General features: G+C 41.5%; 1 protein-coding gene across 13 annotated transcripts in view; it reads right to left on the reverse strand.

The window, feature by feature from the left end:
* The window catches only part of LOC123772554 (homeobox protein, cut), a 589,385-nt gene that overhangs the window by 12,650 nt on the left and 554,283 nt on the right, over nt 1-22,452 (reverse strand). For 7 of the 13 annotated variants that reach the window (XM_069325906.1, XM_069325908.1, XM_069325900.1 and 4 more), the window contains 5 exons: nt 19,577-19,778; nt 18,823-19,118; nt 18,438-18,650; nt 11,264-11,523; nt 1,408-1,536 (listed from right to left, as the gene is read on the reverse strand). In XM_069325906.1, the coding sequence (XP_069182007.1) occupies nt 1,408-1,536; nt 11,264-11,523; nt 18,438-18,650; nt 18,823-19,118; nt 19,577-19,778 (1,100 nt within the window). The remainder of the gene's footprint in view (nt 1-1,407; nt 1,537-11,263; nt 11,524-18,437; nt 18,651-18,822; nt 19,119-19,576; nt 19,779-22,452) is intronic. The other 6 variants (XM_069325902.1, XM_069325904.1, XM_069325912.1 and 3 more) reach the window with 4 other exon arrangements.

The following is a 22,452-nucleotide window of genomic DNA, read 5'->3' on the forward strand; positions in this document are numbered from 1 at the left end:
GAAGTTGAATGGTGGGTTACGGGCCATAGTTGAAGATACCCGGGTGGAAGTGTTGGCATTGTAATGCTGAATATATTCCCTTCCCCTTACTGTCGTTTTACTGGTTTTAAGAAGCTTTCAACACTGTCTTTTAACCGGTTCTGGAACTTTAGTCATATTTTCTTATAAACTACTCCGGAAACTTTGTTCTATATTATATCTAGTTCTTGGAACTTCTTTTCAGTCTACATTATAACTGGTTCTGGAAATCTAGTTTAGAAACTGTTCACCATATTATTATATAACATTCTGGAGAACTTCTATCATATAAAATTAAAACCCGGTTCTGAGGAACTTTTATTTATTTTATACCTGGTTCTGTTATACATTAATTAACACTATATTATAGACAGTTCTGGAATACTAATATCAATCTGCATTATTACCAGTTCTAATAACTTTCTTTCGTGAAATATTTATAACCGGTTTTGAGATAAAGTGATCACAGTGCCTTGGAACTGCTTCTGTTGTGGATAGTTTACAGTAGCAATTGCCCCGTCAGTTGTAATGGACTGATCTCAAAACCGGCTACGAATTTATCCTAGAACCGGTTATAAGGAAGTGTGGAAGATGGTCGCTACATCCGGCTATGACATGGTGTGGTGTATATTTCCAAAAACCGGTTATAGGGAAGAGTGCTTAACGTTTCCTTGAACCAGTTATAATTCCACCGAGTGGGTGGAATTGCTCCAGAGCCAGTCCCAAGCTTGAGTGATGGAGTTTTTCTAGGATTAGTCCCAAGACAATTTAGTGTTTACAGAACCAATCCTAAACTGTTGTGGGAAAGTTGATATAGAACCTGTCCAAGTCAGAGTTAGAACTGTTTCAGTACCAGGTCTAAGCGAGTTTGGAAGTGTTGTTCTAAACCCGATCCTAAGTTGTTCGAGATTTAGTTCTAATTCAGTATGGTAGGTCTAGGGCTACTCGGCCAAATGTAGTTCCATAAAAAGTAATAACTGAGTTTGGTAGTTACAAATCCACTAATAAGTTCAGTAAGGAAGATCTAGAACCGTTCCTGAGGCAATGGAGAAGAGTTGTTCCAGTGCCTGTACTATTCCTGTTATCAAATTGCTCCAGAACAAGTTCTTAACTAGTATGGTACACATTTTTTAGTCGTTCACCTTCATTTTTAATCCAATGTGATATAGTTCCAGAACAAGCCGTAAGTCAGTGTGATAGTTCCATAACCAATTTGAAATGAGTGTGATAGCATCAGAATTAATTCTAAACCAGTGTGGTAGAAAGCTGTTCCATATCTAGTTTCCAACCCAGAATGGTACGTGTTCCAAAACTAGTTCACAAATCCATGTGATAGAGAGACGTCCCAAACCCAAGTTTAAGCCAGTGAGATAAGGGTACTTTGTTTACCTTCTGAGTAAGCATGTGCCAGGGTTTGGGTCTGGCGAGCAGGTCAGACACGGAGCCCTGTGACAGCCCCAGCACCGACTCTCCGAACAGCCGCTGTGAGATGCTGTACTGACTCAGCTGTTCCTTCACCTGCCAAGGACACAACATCTTTCTTGAAATTAAAAATCACCACAACCAAAAGGGTACAAGGAAAAAATGTTATGTTTCATTTTAATTAACAGGAGACCAAAAAGGCAGTGAAATTTGGCTACAGTAAGATACACCAAAATAATTGTATTGGGAGATTATCGATAGCTTTCATAGTGGCTGCTGGCGTCTTAGCACAAGGAAGTGCTGGGGACATCAGGCTCATCTTTACCCACTTAAAACACTCACCACTTAAGTTTAGCAATAATGCGGGATTCGAACCGGGTTTTGAATCTCAGTTTAACCTGCAATATTTACTCTCGACCACACCATGTCTATCCGACCCTGCACAGGAAACACATATGTATCATTCATATAACCCTGGATGTATCCGCCTCGGGGTACAAGGCTTCCACGCTTATCCGCCCGCTTCAGAAATAGATGTTCTGCGCCAGTGTTTATCAGGCATTTACATGTCCACTTACGAAACCTGTATATCTTTTCTCGATCATTACGGCTTCGTCTTTATTGATTATACAGTTTACGAAGTTGGTAAATTCGCACCCTAAGGTAACTGTTGTTATAGATAACCACGATGAAGGAAAGCTTGGTATACAAAAAAAGACATTGAAGAATACGTCGCGTACCAAGTACTACAACCTCGGCTAAATATACTTGCGCAGTATACAAATATATATATATATATATATATATATATATATATATATATATATATATATATATATATATATATATATATATATATATATATATATATATATATATATTAGTATTGGTGTGTGTGTGTACCAGTGAGATAGGGTGTGGGGGTGCGTGCGTGCGTGCGTGCGTGCTGACAACAGTGGCAGTGGGAGCGAGTCACCACTAATAATGCCAGAATATAGCCTGACAGCCGACCAAGATAGCAAAAATTAATATATCTGTTAAACTAAAAATGCAAAGATCAAAGAGGAGAATGAGAGATGGGCATTTAAGAATGAGTCCAAGTAGCACTCGAAGAATATAAAGATACAGTGGAATATAAAGAACGATGGTCGTACAAGGGGAAGGACGGAACGGGAAATAAGCAAAGGAGGAGAAAAAGGAAGACAAGCTTAGTAAAGAGAGGGAACTGTAGACGGAAGCGACGTAACGAAGAAATAGAGAGTTGATGCGGATGAAGGAGAGGGAGACAGCAATATTTTGAATGAAACAAGTGTGTGTGTGTGTGTGTGTGAGGGAGAGACTTGATGAGGTAATGACCATGGCAATTTCTGGACAAGTTTACAGAGGCATCAGAGCTACTCAGGGCAGCTGTGGGGCCTCCAGCAAGGTCATTTTGCTACCACAACAACAGTCTGCTGATCCATTAGCACGACCCGCCTACACTCACAGTTCCGCTCTCACCCCTCCCCCCCCCCCATCATCCTACTTCCCGTATTATTCATTGATTGATCCAGGCACGATCCTTTACACTCACTGACATGACCCAACACCACACTCTCATTCACTGACATCGCCCACCGTACACTCTGATTCACCAACATTGCCCACCCCACACACTAATTCACTGACATAACCCACCCCCACACTGATTCACCCACATGTCCCACCTCACGCTGAGTCACTAATATCACCCACCACAAGCTCAGGACCAAATCAACAACTTTCCCCAGTGATGTAAACCTCATCTCATTAACGAGGTTTATCAGAAAATTAATACCAGAGCAATGAAAAAAAGCAAAGTGGTGCACCGAGTCATTGATATGCTTCTTGCAGCGTGAAGATTTCTCTAAGCAAACTGGGCGACGACAGAGTCATAAAGCACCCAGAAATAAGGAGGATCTCTGACATCAAAGAGCGTATCTGATGTATACTAAGCAGCAAAAGACACCCAAACACAAATAAAGTAAGTTTCACTGGGTTCGGAGAACGCCAGAAGAGATTCAGAGCTATTTCCATCTCTGTACAAAAATGGGATAATATTTATCTCCTTACTAGTTATAAAAAAGAGTTTTTAATTTACAAAAAGTACGTGATTTTAAGTTTAGCAAAGAAAAAATACATTGTATCCAATAAGAGAAAATGTAAGTGTTACACTGTTCACAAAACATCTAAGATGTAAATACACACACACCCCGTTTTCTATATGTCTGCGTCAGGAAGTTTGGTTACAAAGCTTAAGTCACGTCTGTCTGCGGCAACCAGTGATTTTGTTTAAAGTATATGTATGTCTGTCTTTGTTTACAATACAGCTTTTTGTGTGCGCCTGCCAGGATATGTATATGTAAATTATTATTATTATATATATATATATATATATATATATATATATATATATATATATATATATATATATATATATATATATATATATATATATTATGTATATATATATATATATATATATATATATATATATATATATATATATATATATATATATGAGAACACGTGTGTGTGTGTGTGTCTGTGTTCATGTATAGTAAAGAGGCACATTCACACCTGCAAGCATATGCACATAAGTTCGGTTGTGTGCAGGTAGGAACTGAGGCCATTAAGGCAGGTGATCTGTTCCTTACGACAAAGTAACGGGATCCCAGCTAAGGGGCGAGCCAGCCGCGGCCATTACTTACCCGCAACACACCTACCAGCCGAGAAGTTCATAAACGCTAATGGTGCATCTCGCCTCCATTCCCCCCGCCCTAACATGCATCAAGGAATGTTCATAAAACCAAAATAAAAGTGCTATCATCCTCCCCTCGGCCCCAATACCCTTCCCCAGCTCCCTCCCAAGTGGGTCATGGGGGAGCAGGGAGGAGTAGAGGGGAGGAAGGGGGTAGTGAGAGTGGTGGGGAAGGAGGGGGTGACGATAGGGGGAGATAGGAGGGGTGGGGTGGAGGAAGGGGTTTCTGGGAGGTCTAACACATTTTCCAATGTGACTCAGGTGCTTCGTCAATCCGAAGGGACGCACTCCCACCATAAAATTTGTCAAATTGTTATATGGCTTGTGAGTTAATTACGTACGGCTCATAATTCCTCGACAGCTGTCACTGGCCTGTGATCGCACATCCGGTAAGCATCCACGGCAACTTGAGACGCATTCTGAGATCTGTCCCTAACTATCACATTAAATACCCAAGAGTCACGGGCTTTATTACCACGAGTGTATGGGGGCTGTTTTTGCATTAATTAACGGATGTTGTTGAAGGCGTATTCGCGACCCGCTAGTCAAAGGTATTTTCTCATCATGATAATTGATTTTAGCAACCCATACTCCTGCTTAGATAGTACTTTTTGTAACTGTGTGGACCAGCCTACTGGTATATTGACGTAATGGACAATTAGATAGTAGAATTTGGTACTGTTCACTTTATAAGAGTCCGAAAAAATACTACTAAATAGCTAGGCCTAGTATAGCACATATATATACTATATTAGGTCTCAGAGAGCGTGTATTAAGTCTAGGATGGTTAGGATAGGTTAGGTTTTATTAGCAACATAAATACAAAAGTTTTTCCGGTTTGTCCAAATTCAATACTACAAAATTCTACTTTTGAATTGTCCATTACGTCAATAAATGTACGATGGTCCACATGGTTTCTAAAAGTACTGTCTAAATAGGAGGATGGGCTGCATTTTAGAAATAATAAGACTGTGTTAATAGTAATTATTGTTATTATTATTATTATTATTATTATTATTATTATTATTATTATTATTATTATAATAAGATATAATAATTATTATTATAATAAATCGACGCGTTGTTTTAGAGGAGGTTTTAGTACACTTATTAAGATGAGTAGCGCGAGAAATATAACTAAATATCATTATACCGGGGAGGGCAATTACTAGCACTAGCTAGGTGCAAGTGATAATCATATGGTAACTAATGAGGTTCTAGTGCTGATTTAATACTGATATTAAACCTGATGCTGAGCTGGTGTTGACATGTTGACCAGTGAGGAGCTGGTGTTGCTAGTGAGGAGCTAATGCAGACAGTATGTTAACTAATGATTTACTAGTCTTGACATGTTAACTAATGTGATATCAGTGTTGATGAGGTGTTAGATCTAGTGATATACTAGAGCTGGTAAGATGACCAAACCACATAACAGAAGATGAGGAAACGACGACGTTTCGATCCAAATTCAATAAGACCATTATCAAGTCGTGTGTTAGAGCTGTTAAGATGCTAGTGCTAGTAAAGTGCTCGTATTAGGTAGCAGCGTCAATAGCAGTAGACCGCGACCATCTCCCGGAACAGTGAAGAAACTAGATCACGTTGTGCTCAGTTGTGACGCGAAAAGAATAACAATATGAGGCATAATGCGGCCATGACGCCAAACAATAACACGAACACAACTTGAGAGCTCGTTACTCAAGACTTGTAACAGTAACACGATAAAGACACCAAATGACAACATCACAGCTGGGAGGGCCGGCCATCACAGAGTTCACTTCATGTGATGTTTTAAGGAAAATTGATTTATCTGTTGTGTACAAGTTGCCCTGTTTTACCTTGGTATGAAATGTTTATATATATATATATATATATATATATATATATATATATATATGTCGTACCTAATAGCCAGAACGCACTTCTCAGCCTACTATTCAAGGCCCAATTTGCCTAATAAGCCAAGTTTTCATGAATTAATGTTTTTTCGTCTACCTAACCTACCTAACCTAACCTAACCTAGCTTTTTTTGGCTACCTAACCTAACCTTACCTATAAATATAGGTTAGATTAGGTTAGGTAGGGTTGGTTAGGTTCGGTCATATATCTACGTTAATTTTAACTCCAATAAAAAAAAATTGACCTCATACATAGAGAAAAGGGTTGCTTTATCATTTCATAAGAAAAAAATTATAGTAAATATATTAATTCAGCAAAACTTGGCTTATTAGGCAAATCGGGCCTTGAATAGTAGGCTGAAAAGTGAGTTCTGGCTACTAGGTACGACATATATATATATATATATATATATATATATATATATATATATATATATATATATGCGAACAAGCCTGAATGGTCCCCAGGACTATATGCAATATAGTTATATATATATATATATATATATATATATATATATATATATATATATATATATATGTGTGTGTGTGTGTGTGTGTGTGTGTGTGTGTGTGTGTGTGTGTGTGTGTGTGTGTGTGTGGAACTACCAGGTGGGGCTGTGGGAAGGAGGGAGAGATGTAGTGGCGAAGTTGGGCTTGCTGGGTAACTTGTAAGAATTCATTGAACTATTATTGTGTTTTTACTACCAACATTACTGCTACTATCATCACAGTGGCCACTATGTACCATCATGCCCAACAGTTACCATCCCTGTCTGTACCATCGCCACCACCGTGACTAATCACTCATCATATTCACCATCATAGTTCGTCACATCATTTTCACCATCACTGTCATAATCATTACTAACTAGAACTTTCCCTATTATTGATATCTTCACCGCAGTAATTTCCATCACCATCATAATTCGTTGTGTTACAGCCCAGGTGCCACAACCCTCGCATCCCCACTACTTCACTTCCGTCCAAATGACTAACATGCTTATCACCGAGACCAACACCACCACCAACACCACCGTTAACCACCGGCGCTGCCGTCACCAACACCACCAACACCACCAGCAACACCACCACAAACAACAGTTCCTCTACCAGTCCCAGTTACAACAATTTCACCCTCAATATGATTTTTTTACCACTAACACCACCACCGCCACTGTGAATCGACGACGAACACCATTATTACTTACCACTATTACCACCGCCTCTACTATTACCACAATCATCACCACTTATTACCACCAACAGCACCACCAACATCGCCAACACCACCATCACCAACACCATCATCACCACCAACACCATCATCACCACCATCACCACCAACACCACCACCATCACCACCACCAACACCACCAACACCACCATCACCACCATATCTCCCAACAGTGGATTTATTGGAACACCGGGTGGCTTGCTTCGTACAGTTACATGTGTTTAGAATAAATGATTTTCAATATTTATTGCTCCAGGTGTTCAACAAAAATACATTGTCAATTAAGATAAATTTATGGGAGCAAGAAAGCACGTTTTCAGATACACTCTGACACTGAAAATTCGTTCGGTTTGATCTACATACGGGCACTTGAAACGAATAAAACGAATACCAATCAGAATATCGAGAGAAAGAGAGAGAAAGTGAGAGAGAGATGAGGGAGAGGAAGAGAGAGACCCCAGGAGATAAATCACCACCATCAACAGGCCGGCACTAATTAAGGCTCGGGTTGGGTCTCGATTGGACCACCCACAAACGCTAAAGTGTGGCCTTCGACACTCGCTCACCACCAGCCAACCATTTTTTGTTTTCTTTTTTCAGTAGGCACTGGACTGGATGGTGGCGTCGACGTTCCGTGTGCCCCTCTGGTCTCTCGTTTAGTCCTCGACCTCCTCCGGGAAACTATGCAAATGTCGGCAAGTACGGCTTGGAATTGTCGGTGAGGCTGTTACCGCTGACCTCTTCCCTTCACTATCAACGCGGACTGGCCAGAAAAATGCGGAGAGTTCCCAGTTAATGTTGGATACACAGTCATGTTGGAGCTGTTCTCATGAGGTTTTTGCTTATGAGTGAAATGTTGGGATGAGAGTGAAGTGCGGTTTGTGTGTGTGTGTGTGTGTGTGTGTGTGTGTGTGTGTGTGTGTGTGTGTGTGTGTGTGTGTGTGTGTGTGTGTGTGTGTGTGTGTGTGTGTACACCTAGAAACCACCTGCGTTGTCCTTTCCGCGTCGAGGGTGATGACAAATATTTTGTACATGTACAGTATTCAGTTTCCGCTAATTTCTCATATGCATTAGGCTATAAATAACTTGAGACATTGAACAAAGAGAGAGAGCACAGTGTGTGGAAACTGAGTGCCGTCTTTGCTGACACGGTCTGCGGTACACATAATGTATCTCCTGCCCAAGGCACTGCAAGTGTAGCGAGTAATCTTGAAAGTCATGTTAACTAACTCAAAGAGCGTCTGTTGTTTGGGACTCTATTAAGCAAAGTTGGGTGATTGTGTTTCATATTTATTTTTGTTGGTATATTTTTAGTTGTATACATGTGAGTATAGGTGTATGTTGTCTGTTGTCAGTGTGTATGTTGTCTGTTGTCAGTCCGTTTGTCAACATATAACTATACGTCAGTTAAGAAAAGCACCTTCGGTTTTTAGAAGATAGTAAGCGGAGCAGATTATTCGATTGGGTGTATTACTGGTGAAGGAGTGAGTACTAATCCTGCGTGCCCTCTCTCCTCCTTCCTCCAGCACTTCCTGAAGGAGGAAGCGTTCTTCAGTCTGGATAAGAAAAAGGATCCTGAAGAAATTTTGTTAACATCTTCACAGATAATATTATGAAAGCTCCATAATTTTTGCAGGTATTGTCTCTCAATATTTTTTATATTTTATAATAATTATCATCGTTTTTTCTGCGATCTAATGAGCTTGTTTTATTACAAGCCTCACAAACGAAATTCTTTTCTGGACTAAACGACGCAGTTGTTTACATTTGGAACTCTTTTCAGTAACTGGAATTTTGCTAACTTGTGCTGCTACCACACGACAATCAGAACACTCCGTGCTGACAGCGTCGCCGGGAAAATATAAGAAAACTTCAAAAACTAATACAAATATAAGAACAATTTAAACAGCAAACGCGGAAGAAGTAACAAAAAAATATATTTTTTTAGTCAAGGTCGATGGACGCTTCAGTTATTAGTAACCCGTGAGTCCATGTGAAAATCGAATGTTTTCCTTAAGTCTGCGTGATATTCGCGAAAGACACCTGATTAACCCCAATTAACCTTCTTGTGTTCGCGTGAGAGAGGGGGTAGCGAATGGCGCCAAATGCTGGTAAATGACCCTTGAACTGGAAAGACCCGATGCCCGAGTCTTTCGCTGTCTTCCGCTCGCTCACGGAAGACAGCAACTGATATTCACCAGGATGATTGGATGTCTTAAATCCAGCTACCGGACCTGAGTATCTTGATTAGCGAAGGTAATTTGTTGAGTGGTCTAAAGGGCCAAACCCTGAGGTGGTCCCAGTCTCGTGATTTTAAGTGTGACAGGTTCTTGTAGGATAGGATCTTTAACTTGCTCGTCGGAAGTACTAAATTTGACTGTCAGACATGAAATCGTCTCGTTAAGGTGTAAGATTTGCTACGTTTTGGTCTAATTTATAACTGAAGCTACATGCAAACTGAAAGCTACTTGCAGTTAAATATCATGATTATAGGAACTTTGTAATTGGGTTCGTGGAAATGTGCCGAGTTAATTTGTAAAAATAAGAGTCTTAGCGTTAGGAGTCTCGTAACTGTCATACGGTAGTCACTTCACTAACACGATCGACTGTCATTTCCCTCGCGTGTATCTGTAGGATCACTAGTGCAAGTCCAACATCACCTCTGATATCCAAGACCAACACGTCCAATATCTCCTCTGATACCCAAGACTGATAAGTCCAACATCGTCTCTGATACCCAAGCCTGACGGGCAGCCGCTGACGTACTCAACAGCCCAGGGCGTGCCGTAAAAAGGTACGTTAAGAGGATAATTGCATTGTGTGAGCAGTTTACCTTGATTATATGCCTCATTATTAGGTCGTATTTTTTAACAAGTCGTAAATTGATTAATGCCTTTATGCGCTGCAGAATTGCTATTGATTGGCAATGACTGAACTACTCACTGACACAGTAATTTAGAACACCAAAGTGCTTATGGTGCTGACGACACCGCATAAACTGACGTAGATAGTTGGTACATATTAGAAGTACAAGAGGTGCGTGAACAGCTGTGACCGTATTGAGGTACAAATATATATATATATATATATATATATATATATATATATATATATATATATATATATATATATATATATATATATATATATATATATATATATGTCGTACCTAGTAGCCAGAACTCACTTCTCAGCCTACAATGCAAGGCCCGATTTGCCTAATAAGCCAAGTTTTCATGAATTAATATATTTTCTATAATTTTTTTCTTATGAAATGATAAAGCTACCCATTTCATTATGTAAGAGGTCAATTTTTTTTATTGGAGTTAAAATTAACGTAGATATATGACCGAACCTAACCAACCCTACCTAACCTAACCTAACCTATCTTTATAGGTTAGGTTAGGTTAGGTAGCCGAAAAAGTTAGGTTAGGTTAGGTTAGGTAGGTTAGGTAGTTGAAAAGCAATTAATTCATGAAAACTTTGATTATTAGGCAAATCGGGCCTTGCATAGTAGGCTGAGAAGTGAGTTCTGGCTACTAGGTACGACATATATATATATATATATATATATATATATATATATATATATATATATATATATATATATATATATATATATATATATATATATATATATATATAACAGGATCAGATACTAGTGCGAGATGGCTCGATACAAGAGCTAACTGACAATTTCTGTAGAATGCCAACAACAGATCTTCGTTCAACTAAATACTATATTACATATGATTAGTTTGAGAAACAGCGCTAAACAACACTTTTAGCTCAGATAAATAGTGTGCATTGTACCGTAACATGAGAACAGTGTCTTAAGCGTCCATACAAGTCAAAGAAACTTGTGATCTATCCCCAACTGAAGAACTACAATAGGGCTCGGTAACTCACCTTCTTGACAATCTCCTCGGTGTTCATGCTACTGTACTGGTCGAACTGCTGCTGGGTGATGGGTGGAAGGACGGCCTTAAGGGGCTTCTGTGGGACGGGGTTGCTGGTGGAGATGGCTGGCCCCGTCATGAGAGAATTGGTGATAGAGGCCATCCGCTGAAGAGGCGACGCTGAGACGCTCATGTCTTCCCCAGCGCTGCTAACTGCGATGGAGGTGATGGGTGTTACTAGGTTGCCCAGAGGAGTGGACGTGCTTAGACCTGAGGGTGGAAGGGGAGGTGCGTGAAGGAGGACACCTGTGCTGGAGTTGTCTCAGAGGCTCCTGGTGTGTACAGCTAGGGGTCAGGACAGGGGTGCGTGGGGGGAGGGGGGGAGGCAAGGGGCAAAGTGCACAGAGCCACCGTTAGGTGCACTGACCCTGCAGGTTGCAAATATTGGAAAGGACAGTGTGTAAATAAATGTCGTGGACTGGTGACAGTTGAACAGGATGTAAACAGGTGCACAAGGATTGCATGGACAGCTGAACAGGATTTAAACAGGTGTACAAGGATTGAATGGACAGTTGATCAGGACAAATAGGCACACATCGAATGAATGGACAGGTGTACAATGTGTGTGTGTGTGTGTGTGTGTGTGCGTGTGTGCGTGCGTGCGTGTGTGCGTGTGCACCAAGTACGCGAGCTGCCGCCACACCACCACCACCGACATAATCAAAACAGAAATAGAGTGAGTGGGAAGGAAAAGAAAATAATTTGCGTGGGTGTTGAGCATGCGGGCGGGTTGTGATGGTGAGGGAGGGAGGGAGGGAAAATGGAAGGAGAGAGAGAGAGAGAGAGAGAGAGAGAGAGAGAGAGAGAGAGAGAGAGAGCGAGAGAGAGAGAGAGAGAGAGAGAGAGAGAGAGAGAGAGAGAGAGAGAGAGAGAGAGAGAGAGAGAGAGAGAGAGGAAGATAGGTGGAAGAGGGGAGGGAGAGAAGGGATAAGAGCAGACATATGAGAGGATATATAGGACATCAGGGGGTAGCATATGAGAAGGATTTATAAACCACAAAGGAGAATGTGAAGGGACAATGGGATGAAAGTAGAGAATAGGGAAGGGAAGAAGAGAACAGAGGAGGGGGGGGGGGGGGAGTAATGTAAGGAAGAAGTATTAGGGAAGATTAAGGAAGAGAAAGGGTATATATATATATATATATATATATATATATATATATATATATATATATATATATATATATATATATATATATATATATATATATATATATATATATATATCCATTAAGAAATACATGAAATATAAATTAAACATTTCGAATTGGCTATTAACGATTAAAATTTATGATTATCAATAATGTTTCATAGCTGTAATCTGCATTGTGAATAAAATACATACAGAGATATGATGACATAATAAATGCCTAACAAATGTGAAATACTTTTTTATATTGCTGAAAAAAATCAGTACTATATTAGAGAAAAAAGGACATACAATATATATTGAGACGGTCTAAATTACCTGGAGTGAGGTAGACGCGTATCTGTCTATGTGTATGATTAATATTTAGAATTTTAGTCTTATGCTACACAAACACACAGACAGACATACACATACATTACCATAGAGTATGGTGAAGACAGACGCACCATTACCACCGCCTAGTTTTTATCCCGGAACATCTTGATCCCCCTGGTAGGAACAATGTGTACAGCAGCTGCATAAACAGTCCAAGATTCTCTTAATTGGCCATGATTTACACCCCTTCCCTGCCTCCCTCTCTCTCCCTCCTTCCTTACCCAGTCTTTAGTCCCCATAAAGGCCTTCCCTCTTCCTACCATCCTTCTTCCCTTTCCTCTTAGGTCTTTCCCCCCCTTTCTCTCCACTTTTCCCTTCCCTAACGGACATTCCCAGCCCTTCTCCCATTCCTCACGTCCCAGCCAGGCCTCCCTTCCCTCCCCACATTCCCTAGCCTGCATCTCAGCTGGTGAGGCTACTCCTTCCTGCGTTCGGTAATGATTGTTCTGGAGAATACTCATTTGTAATCATTTCCTTTATGACCAGATAAATATAATTACACCTTATAAGGGGTCTGTTGGAGCCCACCATAATAGTGTATGATTTACATCTATCATTCTTGGACCCTTCGCTTAGCATTTGTTTGCATTTTGGCTCCAGGGAAAATGCCTGTATGATTAGAAATTTACACCCCAAATATAAAGTTTCCGTCGATACTTAGCTACTTTATAAGAAGCAAAAGGGCAAAAAACGGGAGAAATACAAATTCTTAGAAATTGCAAAAAACGGAAAAGCGTCACTAGACACCAAGTGCTGCCATCTGCCCGCAGGTTTTTTCACCAAATGGAGATGATATATTTACTGGCAGTGGGGAGAAGGATGAGGTCAGCTTCGAGTTGCCTCTACTGATGTCACACAAGCCGGATTTTACCCATGTGATACACAACATGATCCAGGACTCGCTCTTATTTCGTACATATTATTTTTCACTATGATAAATATTGTAAATATACACAGTTGTCTTCAGAGCGAACCGTTGTTTTGGTTATGTCTCGACACGCCCTGTCTCCCAGCACTACCGTCTCTCTCTCTCTCTCTCTCTCTCTCTCTCTCTCTCTCTCTCTCTCTCTCTCTCTCTCTCTCTCTCTCTCTCTCTCTCTCTCTCTCTCTCTCTCTCTCTCTCTCTCTCGGCTTTTGTGGTACCGAGGCCACTGTCTTCCAACTCACCCAATGTACTCAAGATTTATGGGTAATAATTACCTGGTAATTATATCGTAAAGACAATTGTCCATGACATTAATCGGGGAATTAGGAATTTCGTTTTATTAAAGGCATATCAATTATGGTATGGCAGTGCGTGACATACAATTTCTGTACCACCCAAACATTTGTGCCACTTAATTTAAGTATTTGTACCACCCAAGCATCTGTACTGCCCAGACATCAGTACTGCATCAGATGGAGGAATTACATGTACTTTAGCATTCGTCTAGCTTCTCGCATGACAAAGAGACTTGCATCATTTATTCCGTTGCATCTTGCAGGGTCACTTGTTCTGCAGGAATTCTGCCCGGGAGTCCCTTATAAATCTAGCAAAAGATTTATGGTTGAATAATTGTTGTAGTATAGACTATTTCATTCCATTCACTGCTAGGTCAGATTCCAGAGGCTTTTGTGACGTGTTTCCTTTGTTCCTTGAAATAATTTTCTCACTTGAAGACTATTTATTTTCATTGGTAGTTAAAACCATCAGATGCAGCTTGAGAGAGAGAGAGAGAGAGAGTGAGAGAGAGAGAGAGAGAGAGAGAGAGAGAGAGAGAGAGAGAGAGAGAGAGAGAGAGAGAGAGAGAGAGAGAGAGAGAGAGAGAGAGAGAGAGAGAGAATAAGTAAAGTAGGCGTAATAAATTACCCCAGCGACAGAAAACAACACGAAATGGAATGAACTGGATCGGACAAACAAGTGAATCAGTTATGCAAATAAGCAATAAAGAGTTACGGCCCTGAGTTGCCAGATGCTCAACTAATTCATGGTTTATCATCGGCCCCTTGGATGAGTCGCGTGGGTCAAGTGGAGAAAATATTTACTCAGTTCTATAAATGACAAACTATCAATGCATATATACCAATAAAGTACACTCAAGTCAAATAAATAAATAAATAAATGTAGGAGAGAGCGCACTTGGCAGTGCATCTTGATGACCAATTGTGATATTGCAATTGACCTCGAAGCTTATGTTAGCTGCGTGTCCCGAATTCTACGCTTAAGCTTGGAAAAGCTCCACAGAACATCAGCTTGACTACACGTTGAGTGAAGGGCTTCTTACTGATGCCGTGTTTGTCAAACTCATCCCCAAGATGGGTTCAAGTCTCGTTGTCACTCAGACACACACTCATGCACACACTCCAAAGGATCTTGTTTCGATATGTGAGAGCAAAGTAAAAAGCTTTTAAGAAAAAAAAAAAAGGGTCATCTCAAGGTTGATTAATAGAGCCGAACGCATGTCGCGCTAGTTTTGCCTTACTGGTGGCCGACAATAGGAATGACGTTACTAGGGGCGGTGTGTTGCAATAATGATATCGCTCTCTCAAGCCCACACTGATAAGCATCACTGGGGTGGGGGTAGATGCTGCTGCCGCTGCCTGACTCACACTTGGCTCATCTCACACTAGAATATCACAATAAATTACCAGCCTGACACTATCTGCGCGGCGCATCTAGTTCTGCTGGCCCTTTTCATCACGGCTATGGGATGAAGACGAGAGATATTTTTGCATGGCTCTGCCCGACGGAGGGTTTAATGGGGCGATGTCTTGTAGGAGAATACAGGCACAAGCATGTATGTCACTGCTAAACCTCACTTGCACTGCCCCATGTGTTGGAGACACAAGCTGGAATGCAGAGTAAAAGTTGATTGCACGCTCCATTGTGTATTCTTGCCACTAAGTGGATTTGTATCTCGCTATAATTATATTCTTGTATTCTCATGCTAAATATACTGTATTATATCTGTCTTCGTGTTTGTGTGTGTGCGCGCGTCTGAATCTGTCTCCAGGTGTGTCTATCGAATCTATCTGTATCATTCTCTCTCTCTCTCTCTCTCTCTCTCTCTCTCTCTCTCTCTCTCTCTCTCTCTCTCTCTCTCTCTCTCTCTCTCTCTCTCTCTCTCTCTCTCTCTCTGTGTGTTTAACCACTTGGATGGGCGGTAGAGCGACGCTTCATGCAGGTCGGCGTTCAATCCCCAACCGTCTAAGTGGTTGGGCACCACCCCTTTCCAGTGCTATATAGTCGTAATCGTAATGGCTTGTCGCTTTCCCCTGATCTCTCTCTCTCTCTCTCTCTCTCTCTCTCTCTCTCTCTCTCTCTCTCTCTCTCTCTCTCTCTCTCTCTCTCTCTCTCTCTCTCTCTCTCTCTCTCTCCCTCCCTTCCTCTCCCTCCTTCACAAATTCCATTTCTATATTTATTTCGACCTTTCTTTTCTCTCTCTTTCGCGCTATACACTGACCAGGACAACGGCAGCGTGTTGGAAACGGTATTTCATGTCTATATCTAGTATATGTCCTGGCCTGGTATATCATGCCATCACCTGGTATATCATATCCTCGCCTGATATATCATGTCATCTTATCGGGTTCTTATCCTGATATATCGCAACTTAACGTGTCTTCACTATTATTTCATCTTCAACCCCCGTTTTGATATATCTTCAACGTATATCGTGTACGGTATATTATATATCTCTCAGCTTGAGTGCATTTCAACTTAATCACAACTTGAGCTCATTTTAACACGTGAGCGTATCTCTAACTTGAGAGCATCTCAACTTGAGTGTGGCTCAATTCGAGCTTGCCTAAGTTTGAGCGCAGCTTAGTCTGAGCGTCTCTTAACCAAGGTGACCCGTTGAAATATGTGACCTTACAATTGATGGTTTTGTGCCTCTTGTTGTGAAGGTCAATTGCAAGTCAGCTATCGTTTTGGCCACTTACGGTACGGGTATTGTGTATATGTTGAGGCAATTGTTGAGGAGAGATAAATGGACTTACAGAATGCTGTACCAGGGTTCGAGTCTGGGGGGGTTTTCTGACGTTTTCTGGCTTTTCGGGATTGTAATCGTTTGTTTATTGTTTATTGTTGATGTGATATTTCTTGTTCGATGTTTTTGTGGGTGTATTGAGAGCTGTGAATGCTTTGTTAGACGCGATTGTTTGGGCAGTGGTGTTGTTTGCTGGAAATTGTTAGTTTTGTGAGCAGTGTTTATACTTTATGAGTTGTGCTGAGTTTTTTTCAGTGATTGTTTTTTGTGAGTATTTTGTGGTGTGCTTGTTTCGTTAGTTTTTAAACTGTAAATGCATTAGTTGTGAGTTTTGTGAGATCAGTGATTAGTAATCACTTTCTGCGAGATAAGTGGCAATTGTTTCCGCAGGTTTTGGGAGAAGTGTGATTAGTAATTGTTTTTGTAAGTTGGGGAAGTAAGTTTAGTAGTTATTTACTGAAAGTTTTACTTTTCAGTGTATATGGGTATTATGTGAGGTGGGATTTTTGTTACTGATTTATTTGTGTTTTCTGAACTGAAAGATATTGCGTTTGTGTGTTATTAGCTCTTGTTATTTAATATATGGTGTGAGTTTCAGCTAAGTGTTATGAACTAATTACTGTGGAATTTTAAGTCATATCATGAGAGTTGTGAGGTGTCGTAGGAGATATATTTAGTTTATTCTGTTTTCGAAATTTTTGTAATAAGTTGTTGAATGAGTTGAGTATTGCAAATGATGAGTGTGTTGGTTTATTTCTTTGCGACATGAATAATATGAGCTGTTTATGTGAGTTGTGTTTTTAGTTAAGAGAGTTTGACGATCGTTCTCTGGTTTGTGTATGTTTTATGAGTTCACGTTTGCTCTTTGTAAGCTTTACAAACAACACATAAATCTCGTCAAATTTTATATTGTAAGCTTTTGTGAATGTTGTGAGTGCATGTGTTGTTGCTATGGTGATTAGCCAGAAACACAAAGAGCTTCCGGCAGAAACAGCAGCTGTTTGGCAGCTAATGAGCTTTCGTGATTTAGTTTCGAACAGTTCCTGATGGACCCGTAACACTGTACTATTTGTGGCTGGGGACGATTAGCGGTACGACACACCCAGTCATCAACTAGCGTATCGAACCCGCACAATCGCATTCACCTCTGGTCTGGTCACTATGTAAACATCCAAACGAGGCTTTAGAAGCACGGAGGTGTTGAAAGGTAAACAAAAATCAGGAGAGCCCAGTAACCAGTAATCTACAAGGTGGTCATTCTCAAAACCTTTAAGGTTAATGGGAACCTTGAGGAATGGGTGGGCGGACATTAATTTTCATAATTTCTGGCATATCCGATCAGCAACAATACACAGGTGATGCAAACGGATTGCAATTCTGATATTGAGTGATGGCGGCGGCAGGGTAATGAATGGTGCACTGAGCATTGATCTATTATGACGGAGGATGGGAGGCAGAGGGGGACACCCTGAGCCCACACGTTAAGAGACTCAACCCCACTCATAGTAAAGGCTTATCTTTCTCACCATGGTTCATATTCCCTCTCTCTCTCTCTCTCTCTCTCTCTCTCTCTCTCTCTCTCTCTCTCTCTCTCTCTCTCTCTCTCTCTCACCAATTAGGAACACTTACTCGTCTCCGCTTTTGATCTGCTGTGACCGAAGGGCGATGCCACACTCATGTTGCGACCTTCGTCTTCGTCGTCCATATTCCGCTGTGGTTCCCTCTTGGGCAAGGAGAGGTCCTGCGCTCCACTGTGGAGTCCTCCGGCACCCAGACCAACACCCATGCCTAGTGAGCCTCCTACGCCCACTCCCAGACCTCCGGCGCCCCCCATACCGAGGCCTGTCCGTGCAAAGAAAAATCAGTTCATTAGTGTCGATGATTGAAAGAAGAATGAATATACTCATAGAACAATGTAATTATGTGGGATTATGAACTTTCAGGATTATGAAAGCTGGAGAGAAAGTGTATGAGTGATGGAAGTGTAAACATTTGTCATGATGGTGCGACGTACCAGCAGCGCCAAGACCCATGCCGGTGCCGCCCTGGAGCTTGCTAAGCTCCTGGTGGTAGGCATCGAGGGCGAGCTTCACCTCCTCGGGAGATCTGTTGAAGAGCAGTGACTGACCCAGGAAGGGGAAGAGGATCCCCGGGTATTGCGGGTCCCGCGGCAAGGGAAGTGGAGGCTCTTGGGGTCGTGACATCAATTTGACGAGTTCCTCCTGGTAAATTCTGGCCACTTTTTCCTGCGGCATGTCGTCGTTGTCGAACTTTCTGAGTCGCGGCCGACTGTCACGTGACAAGGGACTGCTGGAGGAGAGGGGTAAAGGGGTCATCAAGTCAAGAGGCGAGATGAGTCATTCTCGATTTTCATCATAAACACTTAAGATTAGTAAATTCAAATTAACACGTCTTCAGAGCTTACGTTAGCAATGCCAATATTATTTCTAAATTGCTTTCCTGAAGTAAACTGCTTTATTCTAAAATGAGTTTTAGTGTGTATACATAAATATAATGGAGACGTTAAGTGAGACGAATAAAGGAATAAGTTATGGCCGATAAAAGAAGGAATAAGTTATACCCGACGAAAAGAAACATTTATGTCAGACGAATGAAGGAAGCAGTTAGGTCAGACGAAGTGTGAGATACTCAACTCAGGAGCACTCCGGCGGATGTGAGTGAACCTTGAGGCATGCTATATCATGGATAATGAATAATCACGATGATGTTACACAGACACCAACGCCAAGTCGGGTCTTTAATCTCACCTGGGAGAGTGTGTGGAGCTGGCCGGAGACTTGGAGTCGGTGCTCCTGGAGTCCTGGTCCTGCTGGCCGGGTTGGTTGGGCACCGAGGTGGATGTCATGGCCCTGGAGGCCTCGCTTAGGATGTGTTGGATCCTCTCTTCCGTCACAGTGTCGTCAGGACCACGATATCCACCGCCGGCCTCCTTCGAACCTGTTAAGAGACCTACACCTTAGTTATGGTGTATAGTTCTGCCAGTGAAGTAATCCCATACACCTTAACTCAATTTCCTCCGTTATATAGCCCATGTATTTCCTTTACTATACAATAATCAGCTAATATAATTCCCATCATCCTAATATTATGCTTGCAAAACATGCCCTGCAGTTCCCTAATTTAGCATTCTATACACGGTATATAGTCTACTTCCTACTATCTTGTTTTACTACAGTATAATGTGTTAATACGCATAACTACAGCGTTGATGGTAGGGTTTAAGTGCCCAGCAATCCTGCTTATGACCTCGCGTGTGTATTAAGTGGGTTATCAACCCCAATCACAACCTCACGTCCGTATTTCAGGTGGTGGGCATTTTTACCCTCTAATGTGTCTCATGAGTTTTTTTTTATCTTTATTTAAAAAAATACAATATAAGTTACATATACATAAGTGTTACAACAAGTTGGTCATTTTAAGCTAGTGTATATATATATATATATATATATATATATATATATATATATATATATATATATATAAATGACCATCCTAACTCCATGTGTACATCAGGTCATCCTAACTCCATGTGTACATCAGGTCATCCTAACTCCATGTGTACATCAGGTCATCCTAACTCCATGTGTGCAACACGTAGTGACCGTTTTAGCCATATGTACACGAGGCGGTGAGCTCCGTAACTCCCATGAGTAAGTGTATCAGGCGTCGACCAACCTCGCAGGCGACCAAAGGGTCGAGTAGAACCCGACCAGACCAGATTGTGGGTGAATTACATTAGTACATTAGTGTAATTTACTCCTCATTACGGCACATATCGTGGCACTTGACTCCTCACCCTCTGGCATGCAACACAACCATCACCAATAATTGATATAATGTGCTCCTGGCAATTGCTTGTCCGTCTCCCCCCCTCCCCCCCCCCCCCTCGTCCCATCCCAGGGGCTTCGATCCCCCTCCCCCCCCCACTACACCTGGCTATGATTCCTGCCCTCACACCTGGCTATGATTCCTTCCCTCACACCTGGCTATGATTCCTTCCCTCACACCTGGCTATGATTCCTAATCCCCCAGATGTGGCCATGTGTGTTCACCCACACACCTGGATCATGATTCCTTCCCCGACATCTTATGATTCCTCTCTCCCGCCTTCACTTGGTCTATGATTCCTTTTTTATACCTTGACTATGATTGTTCTTTGTGATCCTCTTCCCCCCCCCCCTCTCTTCCTATCTTTAATGATTGGACCATTTGTCTTCAGTTCAACGACCTCTTCATTCACTCACTTGTATTCTCCATCTTCAATCACTTCATATGAAACTTTAAATACAAATATATTATTTACTTATTAAAATTGCTAAATAAATATAGTTTTCATAGATATGTAGCATTAATGCGAAAAATTATTATTATTATTATTATTATTATTATTATTATTATTATTATTATTATTATTATTATTATTATTTTTATTCAAGTTTTCGGAGTTAAAGCGCAGGTGAATGCCTTCTCAGCGCGGCGCACTCCTCTCATACCGCACACATTACTGCCCCATGTGGCACTCAGCGCACCCTTCTCCTACTGCGCTCATTACCTCCAACAAGCAAAAAAATGCTCCTAAGGAAAAAAAAGCAGATTCCTGAATGTGATTTTTTTTATTCTTTCTGTCTTTAAAACAGAATCTATTGTTCTTGGGTTTAGAAACCTCTCTCCGACTCTTGAGTCGGCTCTGTCTTCCAGTCCCACTACCTGAAATCCATGAGACCTAGCTAGCAGTTTAATTACCTAGAACCCATCAGACTTGACTAGCAGTTGCACTACCCGTGAGACCTGACTTCCAGTCCTCCACAATCAACGGATAGATGGAATTAATGTGACTTATGGCAGGAATCCAATACACCGCCCCCCCCCCCCCCGTCCCCTTCCCCTTTTCGCTTCCTTGGGTGTTGAAGAGGAAGGACTCGCTAAGGAGGTTCCCACTAGTTGGTGTGACTGTTTAAAGGGGTGGAAGAAGAGGGCAGGAGGGTCACGAAGGAAACTCAGGGTCAACACTTAAAACATGACGACACAATGTAAAAACTGGTCGAGAATGCCGGGAAATAATTCAGAGGGAAATTATTAGTGACGGGCCACTTTTGATTTTTTTTTGTGTTGAGGAAAGTAATTACAGAGGCAAGAAATTTAACACTTGGCTCATATTTGTATTTTGTTGTTAGATTTAATCAGTAAGTAAGTAGTATTCCTCGGTAAAAGAGATGATTACGTGCTAATAAGTGCTGGCGATGAAGCAGATCATGATGTTTTTCTCCGAACTAGCCTTCACCGGTTGCCACAAAGCCGCAAATTGTTCACAGTTTCACCAGCGCCAACACTCTCCTGTGTAATGGCCATCATCCACCTCACTAATGGTGCTCAGTCTGGCCACAATATGTCTACCATAACACTCCCGCTTGTAAACTCCACCTCCATCAATACCACCATCTCCACTTCCAGCACTATCGCCACCTCCTCCACTTCCAGCACTATCGCCACCTCCTCCGCTTCCAGCACTATCGCCACCTCCTCCGCTTCTAGCACTATCGCCACCTCCTCCGCTTCCAGCACTATCGCCACCTCCTCCGCTTCCAGCACTATCGCCACCTCCTCCGCTTCTAGCACTATCGCC

Source organism: Procambarus clarkii, chromosome 17 (assembly GCF_040958095.1).
Source record: "Procambarus clarkii isolate CNS0578487 chromosome 17, FALCON_Pclarkii_2.0, whole genome shotgun sequence".
NCBI lineage: Eukaryota > Metazoa > Arthropoda > Malacostraca > Decapoda > Cambaridae > Procambarus > Procambarus clarkii.